General features: G+C 43.2%; 1 protein-coding gene across 1 annotated transcript in view; it reads right to left on the bottom strand.

Annotated features, from left to right (window-relative positions):
* Nucleotides 1–18,427, bottom strand: part of dyrk4 (dual-specificity tyrosine-(Y)-phosphorylation regulated kinase 4) — a 30,197-nt gene extending 11,770 nt beyond the window's left edge. Inside the window, exons 1-5 of the mRNA XM_066649591.1 lie at nt 18,329–18,427; nt 5,879–5,962; nt 3,688–3,834; nt 3,284–3,431; nt 2,569–2,732 (exon numbers count right to left, since the gene is read on the bottom strand). Of these exons, the coding sequence (XP_066505688.1) occupies nt 2,569–2,732; nt 3,284–3,431; nt 3,688–3,834; nt 5,879–5,962; nt 18,329–18,427 (642 nt within the window). The remainder of the gene's footprint in view (nt 1–2,568; nt 2,733–3,283; nt 3,432–3,687; nt 3,835–5,878; nt 5,963–18,328) is intronic.
* Between the last annotated feature and the right edge of the window lie 436 nt (nt 18,428–18,863).

Here is an 18,863-nt window from a genome sequence, read left to right as displayed (position 1 = left end):
GAAGAGTCATGTCTCAGCTATGGATAGCCGAAGCACAGCTATTTCCATCTCCATCTGGCAGGAAGACCTACTGTTTCGCAGTGGGGAAAGATGGGTAAAAGTGAGACAGACAAATGAGCTGAAAATTCCCCCCATTCCATATTTGTCCTTCTTTCTCTGTCAACGTTTAATATAAATGACCCATTTATCATTTCAGTCTTGGGGAGTAAAATCCTCTGGAGTTACATTACTGTGCGAAAGTCAGAGACCACCCTACTGTTATTTAAAATCTAGCCAAGGGCTTCATATTTTGGGGAGATTTTAAGGAAAATCATAGGGAAAGGAAACGTCACTGGAAAATAAACAGCATTTTCCAAAACTGCACTTTTAAAACAGCACTCCACACAACCATGAAAACCAGAAAACCAACTGTCCAGATAAACATCACTTAAGTCTTTAATCTTTGAAAAAAGCAAGTTCCATTATTGTTTCAGATCTAAAAAGTATTTCTGTCCATGTCTCTGACCACTGTGAGAAACCAACTCAGTGCTGTGTCAGAACGTATGTGGAAATGTCAAGAAACTGTTACCTGGATTAGGGAAATAGATTTAAAAAAGTCACACATTCCTAAATCAAACAAAGAAGCTACCGAACAATGGACTGGCCACAATCCAGACCTCAGCGTCCATCCATCCATTCATTATCTGTAACCCTTATCCAATTCTAGGGTCGCGGGGGGTCCAGAGCCTACCTGGAATCATTGGGCGCAAGGCGGGAATACACCCTGGAGGGGGCGCCAGTCCTTCACAGGGCAACACAGACACACACACATTCACACCTACGAGTCGCCAATCCACCTGCAACGTGTGTTTTTTTGGACTGTGGGAGGAAACCGGAGCACCCGGAGGAAACCCACGCAGACACGGGGAGAACACACCACACTCCTCACAGACAGTCACCCGGAGCGGGAATCGAACCCACAACCTCCAGGCCCCTGGAGCTGTGTGACTGCGACACCTACCTGCTGCGCCACCGTGCCGCCCGACCTCAGCGTCATTAATAATAATTGGATTATTAACAACCATCCATTGCTCAGTCTAGAGTACTGAGAAGACACCTGTTCACTCACAGTGGTTAGACCTGGCAAGTGTTCATGATTCATTTTATAAGCTGTTACATTAATGATAGCGAAAAAAGAATGAATATTAATAATAAATCAAACCAACATGCTGTTGAACAATGTACTGACCAATCTCGAGCCCAGACCTCAGGGTCCAACACCTCTGATTGTACTCGATTTGAAAGATGCAAAAAACACAAACCTTCCAAGACTGACAGGGTAAACACCACTAAATATAGGAATAATGTGATATTAGATTTAAAGCCTCGTGTTTCTGAGTACTGTTCGATGTTTCCTGATGAAAATGAATGACTTCTAATGACTTTCATTTTTATGGAAATACAATGAATTAAATATGGTCTCTGACTTTCACACAGTAGTTTCTCTGGGGGTCAAACTCATGCTGTGGTGACCACAGAGAGGGCAGCGGGTCCAAACCTTTAAATAATGCAAAGAGCATGTGGTAAAAGTCTCTGTTCTGGTGAGAGCGCACTGACAGTGGACAGGACGAGGAGGGTTCACGTGAGGGTCTGCAGGAGATTAGCTGGCCTCATGCTGTAATGCAATTTCCCTGCTTCTCGTGAGGTTGAGTATGAGATCAGTGTGTCATTCACTGTGCTGTTGTCTCAGTAAACACCCAGAGCCCGACCTGATGCAGCATAACTCAATCATGGAGAAGTAGACTTTTCCAAATATGGGCTATGTGTGTAAAGACTTGGAGCGCTTCATTGTCTGGGACCTCTGAAATGGGCCATGAACCGATTAGACAATTAATGAAGGTCCTACAGTGCTCACACTGCAAACGCTCATGCTGTGAATTTAAGGAGTGTTTCATGCTGGACTAGTATATTTATAGAGAGAGGCAATAAAGGACAAAGAGAACAAAGCACATCCTAAAGACACAAATTCAAAATATTGCGAGTTGGATAACGGTCATGTAAAAATGTATATGATTATTTTTGATACTCCCAGACACACTCATGTTAAAAGTGGACTTTAAATACACACACACACACACACACACACACACACACACTAGTGGTTACGGGCAGTAAACACATACCCAGAGTATTGGACAGCCACCTCTGTCCCCAGGGGGCAGTTGTGGTTTAGGTGCATTGCTCAAAGGCATTTTAGCCATGTTTTTGAGGGAGGAGGACAGCGCTGGTCCTTCACTCCCCTCAGCCCCACCTTTCCTGCCAGCACCGGGGATTAAACCAGCAGACCAGTTCCAAGACACCTCCTATTTACCTTTAATCTACAGCTGCTCACAGCTATTCCTTTATCCCCTGAACATTTTATAAAAAGTATATGCCTAGAAACTAATCGCACTAATACAGACCCAGCCTTAGGAACACTATGTGATGTAAAAAAATATGAGTGTCTAATTTTCCTTCAAGTGACAGTATTTAAACCCTGCACCTTGCAGTGTGTGCGCATAGCCCCTCTTTCGCACTCTCTGATGTTACCTTGAGGTAGCTGCCGTGTTCGTCATCATAGCCGGAATTGTGTGGAGATCCCTGGCAACCCTCGATCTTCTTGGCATCCAAGGCCAGATACCAGATCTCAGTGTAGTCCATAATCTCCTCTCGCTCGTACTCTGTGAGCTGGCTCTGGAAGTGCTTGAGTGCAGCTGTCGGCGGGATGGAGGGGAGCAGAGGGAATTTCAGGTCATTTAGATTCTCCAAGAAACATGCCGGCTTTTCCAGACAGAAATCTGCACGGCTTTACTTACGTCTCTGAAATGTTGAGCATGTTAATGCTTTAATTGTTACTACAGCATACAACTAAAGCAAATGTGCCTTTTCTTAAGTTCATTATTGTGTTCTGCACTGGTCAGGGTTGAGGTGGGGTGTTGAGAGGGATGCAGGAGCTCCAGATTTTAGGATGGCTTAACTACAACAACTGTTGCTACGTTCATCCTATTTATCCATGTGTTTGTTAAATTCCAGAAGTTTCCCTGTTATTATTTGAAACTTCATCCCATGGATTATCTGATTAATTATCTAATACAAATCTAGTTTGTTAATATTGGGGCCAATATATGATCCAGAGATACTGAACAGCTCTATATGCTTGGAGAATACTAACCACCCAATTCTGATATGTCAGCCAAAAGATGTCAACATCATGCTAAGCTAATTCCTTCACATTTTTTTCTACACCCAGCTGTGTATGGCTCACCTGTTGGAGACATGGGCAGCCTCTGTCCCTCATATGTCCGGATCTTCTCAAACTTGTTGATGATACTTCTGGTCGTAGACTCAGAGATGTTGTCCACAGAGGAGCCGAAGCGTGCGGGGAACTGAGGCCTTGGCCTCTCCCTCTCCTCCTGTGTATTAAAGCATGGTCAGCTCTCAGTGATGAAACCAAACCAAAAAAATCTATTCTCCTAGGCTTCACATTTTGTGAATGCTTAATGATTCAAACTGCTTATATATATATATATGTGAGTGTGTATAAAATGTTTGTATACTTGTTATGCGACTGATTGTAGAATGACTTTCATATTTACTTTCACAATGTAACCTTTCGAATGACCAAAGACCAGACAAAATCATTACTCATTAAGAGCAGCGTTGGGTCACCTGACTCTGTTGGACATTCTGCACCAGCTGTTTGACGATGTTGGGCAAGATGCCATCTGATTGGTGGAGGAGTTTGCCATTGGTCACCACCACCTGTTTGACAGGTGGGTCGAGTTGGGGCAAGGTGCCAGTTCCTGTACCACACTTCTACAGGAGAGAAACACCAGGATTAATGATGGCACAATGGTATCAGTGGGTGTCGGTATTGGGTATGAGGTCAGGTACCAATGCTGGACGATTATTTTTCCACTCTGCATTATTTTCACATTCTAAAGTGTGGTCATTGTGGTCACTCACTGCTCTTTTTCCAACACAACCATTGGTTCATGTTTTTCAACATTTCATTGGTTTGTTACTGAAAAAAATGGAAAAAACTAGGGCATGAATCATGTAAATGATATGTAAATTAGGCATTGGTAGGTGGCACTTGATTTAATTCATTCATTCATGTCATAGCCGGTCCAGAGCCTACCAACAATACACCCTGGGCAGGGTACCAATCCACGGACACTATACACTAACCCTAACCTTAATCCAGCTATCCAACCAAGAAACATGTCTTTCTGAAACCTAAGCACATGGAGGAAACCCATGTAGACACAGGGAGAACCCAGTACCCTGAGATCCAGGAGTTTTGTGTTTGTGACACTACCTGCAGAGCCGTGGTACCACCCCATGCTTAATTGTATGCAATTGGATGAATAAAGGATAAAACTTTTCAGGTTAAATTCCAGGGTTAATGCAGAAGATTAACAGGTAAACTAACATTTTAACCTTTCATCAATAATACATTACAGAGTGCCACTTACGACTTGTCCAGCTCACTGACTGTGAAATTGTTCTCAATGCATCTTTGTCCCTTAGACACCACTTCTGATAAACACACACCATTCAGCCTGCTAAACCGAGCGGTCAGCGGCCCTATTGACCTGCCCCCTGCTAAGAGGATGGAATTTCAAGGAAGGCAGGGAGAGTGAGAGTGGAACAAAAAAATTTGTTCTGACAGTGAAGGCCATTTTCTACTCTTGGTGCTGACCTGTTTTCAGTGCTGTTAAATTTGGAGGCGTATATACAGGGCTTATAAGGCAATACTATCTGCGTACGGTAGGTGTGGATGTACATTCTACAAGCCTTCTCATCTCTCAGTGGTCTTCCAGGAAAAATTATTTCCAGCATTGACGGCAATCAATAAAAACAACTTTCTAGCTTAGGGCTATGGTCAACATTTGCCAGGGAAACTGACCCTGCATCTGATATGTTCCCATTGCATCAAAATCCTTGGGCTGTTTGGGCTAGATTCCTATTCCAATCCTGCTGATGAGGAATAACGTGAGATTTCTGAGCTCTAAAAACTAAATGTAGGGCAATATATTAAGTAGGAAGTACATTTGCACCTTGCAGGTTTTTACGCCCTCCGGTCGGAGATTCCAACTGCAACATTCTGGGCCGAAAAAAGAGCAACTGCATCTATAGATAGACATGATATTTAATCTCATGTGTTCCAGGGCTGCTGCAGTATCTGCCAGCTTGATTATGATGCATAGAGACAGAAACTAAATTTAGAGCAGAGGCACCTGCAGAAGCACGCGAGCGGCTGAATACAGTAACCAGGCCATAAACAAGAGGACTTGCTCCTCAGGTACCGCAGCTGTGCCTTTAAACCACAACATGTTCAAAGGATTCTGTCTCTATTTAACCACCGCACACCACGCCGCTTAAGGTGGATGATACTTCCATAAGTTCAGCGTGTCACATAGTTAAAGGCTGGTATTGAAGGAGATGCAATCACATCAGGCACAGCATTAAAAATTTAAAGGTACTTACAGTACCATTAGAAACGCTTGGCTTGGAAAGTGTATCTACTGCATAATCACTGCATAATGAGTGGAAAACTAAAATGAAGAGGAAACTGAAACTAAGACTAGAATAAATATACTGTAAACTTGTGTCCCTAAATTTTGCGAAGAATGGAGGAGTTTTCCTTGGAGTAGTATGTTGTATACAGTGAGGTGTTGTATGTGGGGGTAAATGTGAGTGTGCTGTATATAGGGAGGTGTATCTGGGGGTAAATGTGAGTGTGGTGTATATAGGGAGGTGTTGTATTAGGAGGTAAATGTGAGTGTTGTGTATACAGTGAGGTGTTGTATCTGGGGGTAAATGTGAGTGTGCTGTACTCAGGGATGTATTTTACCTGGGGGTAAGCGCGGTTGATTCCCAGGCGTGTGTTCTCAGCCTGTGATCTCTGAGGGTGAGGGAAAGCCTCTGGTCTGGCTGCCTGCAGAAATAAACAGAACAAACATAGAGAATGACGTGAATGTGTGGGCACTTCTCACCTCCTACAGCCTGTGATAGCTCTTAAATAAAAACCCACAGTATGTGGGAAGCAGTCTGAACACCCAGGGAACCAGCTCTCGCTTCAGAATTCACACAGCATTATTCAACACACCGCATGATTCATCAAGGTCTCTCTTCTTGATTTACCTCATATATATATATTTAGTCCTAAGCCTGCACTCATAACACACATACAAGCAGTGTAAGGATGTAATCACAATGTTCATTACGTACCTGTGAACGCTGAAAATGTAAATCTCAATAGGAATGATGTGTTCCAACCAGAGAGTTGAGAAAGTTTGGTTCCTTCTATTCTCCGGAAATGTATTAACCCCTAAGATTCACATTTTAATATTTAATCATTTTACTGCAGTAAACCTCACACTGAACAGTGATGTTCTTGTTCTGCAGTCCTTCCATGCTGGATGACGTAGGCTGTTTTGAACATGTGCAATGAGCGAGTGTATTATTAAATGGAAAGTACTCCTTGAAATGTAGAGGTGTGTGTGTGTGTTGGAGCTCATCACACAGCGGTCTAAATAGCTCTTGTGCCAGTGCTGGTCATTCACAGTTCTGATAGACTGTGCATAAAAGCTATTTCTACTTACAGCCTTTTCTAAATGACAGTTTGTGTATACTGTACTGTGGATACATCACAGTGAGGCCTGTCATAGTTATGGCAAAATCCTATGATTGTAATTATCTGCGCTGACTGAAGGTCTTGTCCACTGATGTTAGCTCATATTCTCAGACCATTACCTTACGACAAGGTGAATATACATCTCTGCCAGACGAAGGGAAATGCATGCATATACGCTCAAAATGCTTATTTAAAGCATCGATCATATTACCAGGCTGAAGCGGCCCAAATCTGATTTTCTGCCTTAAAGGCATAGTTCAAGACTCACACTTTTTTAGAAAATTCAGAAGATGCTTCCTCACTGGAAACTGGTCTAATGTGTTTACGAAGCCCTAGTGTCTGGAAATGAGTCTGGTCCAGTATGCTAGGCTTCCTCTCTCTCTCTCTCTCTCTCTCTCTCTCTCTGCCCATGGCAGAGGCATCTGGAGTACTTTTAGACAATGGAGAAAACTCCAAACATTGAAAAGAAATCAAAGTGCACAGTGAAGCTGGCCTAAAGCCAGCCATATGTATCCTAAAGTGGCGGCCCAATTGAATGCTCTACAGCAGCCCCTCTAAAGCCCACCAGCCTCCCTCCAGGAACCCATTTGCTGTCCGTAAGCTGAGGGATCAGGGCTATCAAAGGGGCCCCACTGATTTGTCATGAGGCCAGACTTTGGCACATGCAGAGGTGAGGAAACAGGCATGCGTTTGTCTTAGTCGTGGGGACAGCAGTGTCCATAGTGCTGACAGACAACATATGGATGGACTGAAAAGCCCAGTCCAGCTGGGCACTGCTCCAACTCCCACAATCTGTCAAAGCTCAGCCCTGGATGACCACCACATCACACATTTCAGTGCCCTGTACTCCTCCAGACCTGATTAAACTGATGAAAGACTTTATTCAGGGCTCTATTGTCCAGTATCTTATTTTGGCGCTTTATGTAACAAAATGAGGGGGGGGGGAAATGACATGGCCGTTGTCTATCTTCTTATTCCACACAATTATGTAGTATATACCACAATGTAAATTGGCAAAGCTAAATCGCTGTAGGCAAAATAGATTAATATATGATCGCTGTCCAATTAAAAACACGCATCTCCATTTTTGTGGATTTTTAGTTTGAACACAGCAGATGTCCTTCACAGCAAGTGAAAATTTCATGATGAATGGGCCAATAGAAATGCTCCAAAATTACTCAGAATAAAATCTTTTTTTACACTGACTTCAAGTAAAAGTTTTTCCTTCTCCTGTAAAGTTACTGTTTTGGGAGATGTGCGTTTTGAGCTGGACAACTGGACAGTTTTATGGCCTTCCAGGACTTGACTTTAGCTCATTTACTATGAAGTCTCACTCTGTAGGGCCTCTGTAGGGATGCAAAGGGAGGTCAGGCAGAGTGGACGATCTTGTAGACCGACTGACACACAATGCGATGATCCAATCCATACGCGCCGCAGAGCTTAAGTGGTTTTCGCACCCTTAATCCAAGTGCTTATGTACTTCTAAAACACACAATGGTATTTGGCACAGACAGAGATCTAGAGGCAGGGGAGGGTGGGGGGTGTTGGGTGTCTGTGAGAGATACTGGTTACGGTCACATTCATTTACATGAAAGGTTTAGGAAAGATGTGTAATGATATATGTAGCATGAGTACCATCACTGGGCAGACTTTACTAAAAAAGTACTTTAATGTTAAAAACATATCACTGACTCAACATATGGAGCATATACAAATAGCTTAAATATAGCTTTTACATTTACTGTTTTGTAATATCACATAAAGCAAAGCATGAAAATTCAACCTTCAGTTTAGCACTGACCATTAAAATTAAAATGACAGTTTACTGGTAATTAAAGGGACCCTAGAATGTATTTTTACCTTAAAATTTTAGCATCAAAATCAGTGTGCTGCTTTACTGGGCGGTAATAGGAAGCACTGCAGAAACTGCACTAAGGAAACCACCTTGATTTTTAGGACAGAGCTGTAAAAGTGAATTACATTCTGCAACTGTGGGGGGAGGGGCGGCACGGTGGCTCAGCAGGTAGTGTCACACAGCTCCAGAGACCTCTCCGGGTGACTGACTGTCTGTGAGGAGTTTGGTGTGTTCTCCCCGTGTCCACATGGGTTTCCTCCGGCTGACTGTCTGTGAGGAGTGTGGTGTGTTCTCCCCGTGTACGCGTGGGTTTCCTCCAGGTGACTGTCTGTGAGGAGTTGGTGTGTTCTCCCCGTGCCCGCGTGGGTTTCCTCCGGGTGCCCCAGTTTCCTCCCACAGTCCAAAAACACACGTTGGTAGGTGGATTGGCGACTCAAATGTGTCCGTAGGTGTGAGTGTGTGTTGCCCTGTGAAGGACTGGCGCCCCCTTCAGGGTGTATTCCCGCCTTGCGCCCAATGATTCCAGGTAGGCTCTGGACCCACCGCGACCCTGAATCAGATAAGCGCTACAGATAATGAATGAATGAATGAACTGTGGGGGGAGCCCAGGAGTAAAATGACCACATCTTACCTAGTGTTCCTTTAAGTGAATTATAATGCAGGGATATAGTAGTGGGAAATATATTTACCTGAATCTAATTTGGGGAGGGCAGATGCAGCAGGGACAGGAAAGGCACATTTAGTGAAGGGAGAGCAGATATTCTGCAGGCTGAGTTGTTGGTGCCGGAATTTGAGCCAGAGACTCAAAACACATTCAAATATTAACACCTGCTTAACTGCAAAGTCACTCTACCTCACTGCTGAAGTCTATGTGGGTCAGTGTGCACAGCAGAGGTCACTATGGTGTACCTTCCTGTGGTCAGTGACTGATTTAAGTTGCATATTATATAGGGTGACCAGACGTCCTCTTCTACCCGGACATGTCCTCTTTTTTAGACTTAAAAAAATGTCCGGGCGGAATTTCACAAACGTCCGGGATTTTGTTTTCTAGAGCTTACACAGAACTTCGAGAAGTTTCATTCACAAACTAGTCCCGCCCTCCCCTACTCCGATTGGTTCGCTTGAATGAGAAGGGGGCGTGGTGAAGTAGCCTAAAATCTTCTGATTGGACGGTCTGACTCTAGAGCTACCGTTATTGGTTGATAACCTTCTCTGTAAACATTTAATTGGTCAGTCTGCACGTCAGTAGTCCTTGTTTACGTCAGGCAAAGCTCATGTACCTACCCTCATCGCGAGCAGCTATGCCGAAACGTAAATGTAAGTTCTCGGATGAATTAAAAAAGAAATTCCCATGTTTTCCCATGTGTAGCAAATAAAGGTGTAAAGGACCTAAAAGCACACATAGGTTCAGCTAAGAATACAACGGCAGCGAGGGGCGAGAGCTCATCACCCCCCAGTCAGTGAAATAATTTAACTTTCAGGAATCCACTGCTATGGATCCTTAGTAGTTTTCCCATGGCTGAATGCCATCAAAACCTCACAGGATGTTCTGGCATGTAGTCTAGAGACTGCCTTTCAATAACTTTCACGTATGAAGAAATGTTGGAACACCAAACAGAAAATAAAACTATTTTAAATGAACAAAAAACGAACATCATATACATTTGATTTTATACAGTGAATCCGATGTTAGGGGGCTAGGATTTATTGCTAAACGAAGCAGCTGAGAGGGTGCTGGGGTCATCTGAGAAGCCCAGCAGACAAAGGTATGACCAAAAGCACACCATATGTGCTTCCCGACACCCCGAGGCCTCTGAGCTCATGATATGGTGACCTAAAACCTTCTACTGTGTGACTTGTTGACAGGCACTTCACTTAGACACTAGCCTGGGGTTTTTGATACCAAGGAACTATCACATGTTCCTCTGCCAAATATGTTCCTGCCCGCTTCACTTCAGTGGAAACAGTTACTTAATCCGGAAGCACCTTGGAGACAGCCCTGAAACTAAAGGAACGCACATCTAATGAAGAAATACTCAGCAAATCAGCAGCCAACAAATTTAATATAGTGGACAAAGGTGACAGTTGCTGAACACCAAAAGAAACTAAACACTACTGGACACTGAATACTAGACAACACTGAAATGGATGATGAGGAACGCAGGATAAAATGACTTACATTAAACACCACAGGACACTGAGTGTACAGTGCAGGACATTTAAAGGAACACAAGGGAGAACCTATACCTTAAAACATCAGCTTCAAAATCATTATAATAATTCACTGACCTGTAAAACAGCCTCTGTCATTGCAACTCCGGGCTCAACACTGCTGGAACTGCACTATGTAACTTTTAGAGAAGGGTAGGAACACCCCCCCTCCCTTGTAGCGGGAGCCCTGGAGCCAAATTTGACCTAATGTTCCTTTAAGTCCACTGTAAAAACTACAACAACTATTGAGCACAACAGGACACTAACGTTTACAGGACCCTGAATATCACATGAGAAAATATGATAATCACGTAACACTACTGCCAAAAAACTATTAACTGACAGACACTCAACACCACAGGACAAAATGACACATACTGAACCCCACAGGGCAACAAGTGTCACTGACGTGAAGAACAAAATATGGCCTGTTTTATTAACCACGAGTGAGCGTGTGAATTAGCAAGGAGTTACGTGTGTGAGTGAGATATAAGTCATGAGGTGCTTAATATCTCAAAATAAGGTACTACTCTAAAGCAGGTGTTGTTCCTGTACAGCACTGAGGTTAAACTGTGTGAGGAGCTGAGAAGTGTTGGAGGTAGAAAGGAAGCTGTACGTGGAGGAATCCAAGTAGTTTGTGCGTCCAACAGCATCATCAGCAATAAAACGTCTAAAAGCAGCCACACTGAAACTGAAATAGACCAGTTATAAAGATCTGCCCTCACACAATGTTCCAGTGCAGTACAGTGCACTCAGAGGCTATCTTTACCTGAGGTATAGACCACAATATAGATTTGCAGTGTACGGAGCCCATCCCTGATACTTCAAATACACAGCCATTCAGTAATAACACAAACGTCTGAACGCACTTGTCCGACTTGTCATGAGATGGTAAGATAGAATCTCACACATAACAGAAAGCCACTTTCAGCCAATAATAAGTCTTAATTATTGATATAGCAGTAATCATACTGATATAGTTAATCATGGTTATGGTATAGCAAGTCATGAATATGAGATAGTAAGTCATATATCTGAGGACATTAGTCATGATTATGAGATAGCAAGTCATGATTTAGACATAGTAAGTCATAGTTACTAGATGTTGTCATAATTATGAGATGATAAATCATGATAGTAAAACGGTAAGTCATAAATGATGATGATAGCAAATCATAAATTCTGAGATAAATGAATGGTATCATAAGTATGAGATACTTATGAGATACCAGTGCATAATTTTAAGATAGTAAGTCATATTTATGAGATAGTACGTCATAAATAAGATTTTAAGTCATAGTCATTAGATGTGATCATAATTATGAGAAACTAAATCATAAGTATGAGATAGTAAGTTGTAGATCTGATCATAAATTTGACAAACTAAATCATAAGTATGAGATAGTAAGTTGTAGATCTGATCATAAATTTGACAAACTAAATCATAAATATGAGATAGTAAGTTGTAGATCTGATCATAATTATGAGAAACTAAATCATAAATATGAGATAGTAAGTCATGACTCTGACATAGTAAGTCATAAGTTATGAGATAGCAAAGAAAAATGATAGTATGTAGGTTATTGGATGCTAACATAATTGTGAGATAGTAAATGAATTATGAGATAGTAAGGATTATGTGTTGGTTTGTGATCAATAAGAGCATTTCTCAGTATTGTAACTTACTAAATGGCTGTACATTTTCTCAAGTGACAGAAGGGGCTTCCACATCAGCCTGGAACATTATGATAGGAATCCAGTTTCTCCAGAGCTGGAGGCTGCTTTACCTTGTTGTTGATTTCGGGGAACATGCTGTTGTTTTCCCCCAGACGCTTTAAAACACGTGGATGGATAGAGAACTGCGAGAAGCTCGAGAAAATCTATAGAGTCCAGGCGGAGAGCTGCAGCAAACACATCCTCGGCGGGGTCCGATTGGAGACGGAGAAGGAGCGGAGCGTCAGGAGAGCGCTGTACAGAGAAGAATCTGCGGGAAATCCTCTGAGTTCTGGAGTGAAGAGGAGGAGGATCTGAGCGCTGAGAAAAGCTCTGGTCAGCAGGAGATTACAGACCGAGCAGCTGTCCGTCTGCGCGCGTTGACGCGTTTGTCCTGAGGAACGCCACCTGTTCAGGTTCTTTGGGTTCTCTAAGTGAACATCTGCCCACTTCTTCTGCTCTGACTCATGTACAAATACCCCACTCATATATAAACACACTGGCTGTGTTTACATCTTACTGACTAATGTGAGGAGAGCCTTTAGAAGCTTTTTCTTTCTGTGTGTGTGTGTGTGTGTGTGTGTGTGTGTGTGTGTGTGTGTGTTATGGCACATTGTCCGTCTGTGTAACACGCACTGAAACACGAGGAGACCCTCAGCATGAGAAGTACGCATGCCTCAGTTAGACTCGCCCAGGGTTGCCAGATCCAGCCACACATCTCCACTCCTAAAACCATGTTTAAAACCTGATACCATTTCTGGGAAAAACTTCACATTACCTTTTCATTCATAAGACTAAATGACTCCATAAGCGTTTCATAACAACGGACATGTTTTCTCTATTCAGGCTAAACAACCATCCGTTTTTCGTAAACTAGCTGCCATCGTCAGTTACACCACAAAAAAACGTTACAAAAAAAAACTGGAATTAAGGCTTTTTATATTTTTCTGTAGGTTTATGTCACACAAGCTTATGTCTGCATGGTCCAGCTGGTCAGAGCCACTCCTTTAACAAGTCCAGACAAGCCTAGATTTTCTGGATTGCAGTCATCTGCAAACCATATGTCACACAAGCATCACTGATATTTCAGGAATGGGGAGTCAATCATTCATATGGGTTCAGAATATATATACCCTCTCAATACAAGTCCACAGTGTAATATTCTGTGTTTCGAACAAAGGCAGAAAATGTTATATCTGTTATATTACATTCAACATTCCTATGACCGTACCTTAAAAGGACAAAGAGTGTGTTCCCTTTTCCTTTCCCGCTGATCTGGAAGCACACTCTAAACTCATTTCACACATGGCAAAAACAAGTCACTGCAGTATCTGCCGCTATGTCACATGATCATGGGGAAGAGAGGGTTTTTTTTTCTATTGGAGTGTGAGAAGATTTTTGAAATAAAATGACATGTGGGGCGGCACGGTGGCGCAGCAGGTAGGTGTCGCAGTCACACAGCTCCAGGGGCCTGGAGGTTGTGGGTTCGATTCCCGCTCCGGGTGACTGTCTGTGAGGAGTTGGTGTGTTCTCCCTGTGTCTGCGTGGGTTTCCTCCGGGTGACTGTCTGTGAGGAGTGTGGTGTGTTCTCTCTGTGTCTGCGTGGGTTTCCTCCGGGTGACTGTCTGTGAGGAGTGTGGTGTGTTCTCTCTGTGTCTGCGTGGGTTTCCTCCGGGTGCTCCGGTTTCCTCCCACAGTCCAAAAACACACGTTGGTAGGTGGATTGGCCACTCCAAAGTGTCCGTAGGTGTGAGTGTGTGAGTGAATGTGTGTGTGTCTGTGTTGCCCTGTGAAGGACTGGCGCCCCCTCCAGGGTGTATTCCCGCCTTGCGCCCAATGATTCCAGGTAGGCTCTGGACCCACCGCAACCCTGCACTGGATAATAGCTTACAGATAATGAATGAATGACATGTGTCAACCCTCTATTTCTATCCAAATATACCCTATTTTTATTCTCAATGCCCTGCAAAATGGGGCAGATATTGTTTTGAAACATCCAAAATTATTTTCAGAGTCTAGATCCAAAGCCATCCTGCTCTGAAGGATCTCTGTTCACAGTGAGAGTGGTGGAATACCGTCAAAGTAAATGGATTTATTTGAGTTGACTCCCAAAGGATACAGTTTTAAAAAAGAAAAAATGATGGATCTAAACCTGCAATTACATTGTTACCTTATTTTACCTAATGAGTCCAAATACAGCACAGGTGGTCCTCAGAATAGCCCGATGCCTTAATGTTGCTACTATGTTGTGATTCAAATGTGTTCGGCATGCTCAAATGGCATTGGCGCTCCTAGGCCGGCCTGCCTCTTGGTCCTTATATTAAACCAGATTGTTTTGAAAATAGCTCCAAATCCGTACCCCACACTGTAATGATCTTCACTTGCCCAATTCGTTGGTAAACTGTGAATCTGGCAACTCTGGACTGGTCTGCTGAGTGTCAGCTTGCCTGGCCTCAGTATCAACCCCACCTCCTCAGCTCTCAGGCTGCTGGCTGCCTCTTCACTTGAGTTTCCAGCTGTCACAGTGACATGGGCCCGGAGCGGGACTCATAAATTTCCTCTATCACTACATCATCACTGAGTGCAATATAAAACATCCAGAGATACGCTGTGGTCAGTCAGAAGGTCCCAATCAATGTACAAGGGGAAAAAATGATCATGTCACGTAGCTTTGAAGTGTCAGGAAGTTTTAACATAGGAACACAGTGCCACCATTCACACATCAGTGCACTGTTTTCTGTAAACACTTTGCACATTTTGCAGCACAAATCAAAGACATTGTAGAAGAGGTGGACCCCCCCACCCCCCACCCCATGCATTGGGAACTGCATTCTGTGCAGTGATGGAGTACTATCCCCTACCTTTGGGATAAGCTGTAGAGTTGTTTGTGACCTGTCCTCACTGAATGTCATCAAATTCTCACTAATAACGTACCTCTACTGTACCATTGATTTTAGACGAGGAGCAGGTGTCCAGAAACCTCTGGCCATAAAATGCACCTGTATCCATGGGTTGCAAAACCAAAGAGCACCAAATGCAAGCTTGGAAAGAGTCTGGGTTCTTTTTTTTTCCTGCACAATTCAGACTATTGCCCACAGAAGATGAATCACATGTCACCTCGAGAAACAAAAATAGAAACAGGCCATGAACCTTCCATTGCTGCACACCTCCTCTCTCTGAGCCTCTGCTGCACACAGCTACAACACGCTGCAGAAAGGCACTGTTATGTATAGAGTAAACTCATAATAACGACTCACAAAGAGCATCTCAGACACACTTTCCTGAATGGAAGTGAATCAGGGGTTGATGTTTGTTAGAATCCACACACTGCCTGCCTGCTATATTCAAGCAAAAGAAGTCCTGAGACAATGTTATGTGTCCAAAACTTTAGGTCACCAAGCTCAGGGCCAAGTGTCAGCCAGAAGGATGTAAAGCCCCCCAACATTGGGTTGTGGAGCAGTGAAACTGCATATTCTGAGTGGCTGGATCTCAGTGCAGTATCTCTGTAATGAGTTGGAGCGGTGCTTGTGATCCAGAACAAATCATCAGTACATGACCTCACTATTGGTGAACTAAGCAATCAAATTCTCACAGCATTGTTTCAAAAACCATTCCGGAACTGTAGAAGCTGTAGCAAACAGGTGAGCAAACTTTGAAGGTCTCTACAAACGTTAGGCCAACTTCATAATAATAATAATCCTCGAAGAACAGGTTTTTCTTGTTTTAATGCACATTCATTCATTCATTCATTATCTGTAACCCTTATCCAGTTCAGGGTCGCGGTGGGTCCAGAGCCTACCTGGAATCATTGGGCGCAAGGCGGGAATACACCCTGGAGGGGGTGCCAGTCCTTCACAGGGCAACACAGACACATTCACTTACACACACTTTTGAGTCGCCAATCAACCTACCAACGTGTGTTTTTGGACTGTGGGAGGAAACCGAAGCACCCGGAGGAAACCCACGCGGACACAGGGAGAACACACCAACTCCTCACAGACAGTCACCCGGAGCAGGAAACGAACCCACAACCTCCAGGTTCCTGGAACTGTGTGACTGCGACACTACCTGCTGCGCCACCGTGCCGCCCGTTTTAATGCACATCAATTACTATCAATTTGCTAAATGAAGGGTAAATTTGAAATTTTATGCTAAAACTATTTTAAAAAATATATATTGTGCATTAAACAGAGGTCATACTTGTGCCAAGACGTGCACATAGTTTTATTTACAGTATCAACAGAACATATTATTTGATCGCTGCTGTCTATACGTTTGCTTTGACATTTTGACCCGACCCCCCAAAAATCCCCAATTAAAATTCGAACCACCAAACCGTTTCACATGACACCCCTCCTTCCCCATGGGGGGGGACTACAGACTACCAACTGTTTCATTTAAGGGCCAGAGAGCAATTTGAGTCTTAATCTCACAATGCAAAATATGTGTAATCAGAATTAACTTTCAGAAATGATATGAGGTTGCTCCTTTAATTACATATTTCTCACAGTTCCAACCTTGTCCACATGCATTTATTTACAGTCTAGTGTTATGCATTCTGTGTTTTATTTGTGTCTGATTTTGTTGGACATCTTGTATAACTGAAAAACGCCTTAAGGACTGGAGCAGTGGCATTAGATATGGAAGCTGTTTTCCCCTGGTGACTAATTGCTTCCTAGAGAGGTAGTTGTAGAAACAGTACTGGGTACGAAGGGGTTGGGGTGGGGGTGGGGAGTGAGAGAGAGAGAGAGAGAGAGAGAGAGAGAGAGAGAGAGAGAGAGAGAGAGAGAGAGAATGAAAGAAATATAGGGAGGAGAAATGCTGTCATGACAAATGAGCAGCGGTGAAGAAGGAAAGCTGTGGCTGATTATGATTAGAGTCCTATTATGTAACCCTGAGGCACTCCAGTAATCAGAGCAAGCCATAGGGATGAACTGTTCCTAATGGAGTGCTCTTTCAGCACAGTACAGCTCAGAGATAACACACACACACACACTCCATGCCAGACTTGTCAACACAGAGCTTGTGTCCATCCCATATATAACCCTTCAATTAGCAACAACAGCCCCCTAATGGGTCCCTTATGCATTTGAGGCTATCTGTGGAAATAGCCCATTATATCATCAGTTCTCTAAGCCACTGATGGCAAACTGTACTATTAGTTATAATAATAATAATAATAATAATAATAGGTAAATATTGGACACATACGATAAATTACATTATGTCAGAGTGTGCTTTCATAACTATGACAGCATAATTAATCCTGAATAACTGGATTAAGGCTATGCTTAAACCTAATTATAGAGGATGCCATCACCAACTACCAACATAGTTATCGACTGTGATACTATATTTACTAAGTTACAATATCTATAAAACATTTACAATATTACCTACTACTCTGGCTTTTCTGTCTACTCTATTTTAATGTGTCAGGAAATGTGTTGAAATTTCATGACGCATGTAATATTTTAGGAATAGCATCCACTTCTAAAATCTCCCCTAAATAGTACGCCAAGTTACAATGTAATTACAGCTTCATACAGGGTCTGTAAATCTGATCCCAGAATATTCCAGATACTGTTTTTTGTCCAAGCATTTATGGAATACACATGCTGTAACCTGAACCTGAGAGGCACTCTCACTCTCACTTAGATAATAGACAGTATAAAGCATCTCAAATCTGAATCAGCTGCTGCAGCTGCTTAATGCAAATGCCAGTTGTCCGAACATACGATTATCATGACACATTCGTAAGTACATTTACCATCTGTTGCACTAGAATACACATGCCTTGCATTTGTCCAGCTGTGCTCCAACACAATCCCATTCTGACTAAGGCTAAAAAGTAAAGTTTGTCAGCAGCCCTTTGTGGCCTTGTTTACCTCCGGCTGTACTCTCCGGTTCCTGTGGTTCTGGCTGCTCCAGTAGCTCCGGAGGCACTCAAAGCCACAGCAGCTTGGCGAACTCCCATCTTCCCACATGACAAAGCTTCCAGTCCATGCTGCTTTGGCCTTCACCTTCCCATGTCAGTCCTGGACCGTCGAATCCACCTTCTCCTAGATAGATAACGACTTAATCAAGCTAGACCTCATTTCGGGAAGCCCACCCCAGAGTTCTACGACCAGGCTATGCTCCTCTGAATGATGCTGATCTCCAAACATCCAAGCAGTCTTCCGCCCCTAGGAACATGTCGGAGGCTCTGAAACATTTGAAAGAATCTTGAAAAAGTCTCAGCTGGTGCCCCAAGACAAAACAAGTGGGGAGCTACAAACCTCTGAGCTTCTGGGGCTTGATGATATCTCAGCTGGTGCTCCACGTACATGAACAAAATTCCTGAACTAGTGCACCGTTCAGTTTTCGCTAAACCTGTACGGGTTCCTTCCTCAGGTGCTCTGCTTTCGCTCCCTGCTCCAGGAT

Source organism: Hoplias malabaricus, chromosome 17 (genome assembly GCF_029633855.1).
Source record: "Hoplias malabaricus isolate fHopMal1 chromosome 17, fHopMal1.hap1, whole genome shotgun sequence".
In the NCBI taxonomy this organism is placed as follows: domain Eukaryota; kingdom Metazoa; phylum Chordata; class Actinopteri; order Characiformes; family Erythrinidae; genus Hoplias; species Hoplias malabaricus.
The sequence above is the reverse complement of the archived record's forward strand: the minus strand, read 5'-3'. Positions and strand labels throughout refer to the sequence as shown.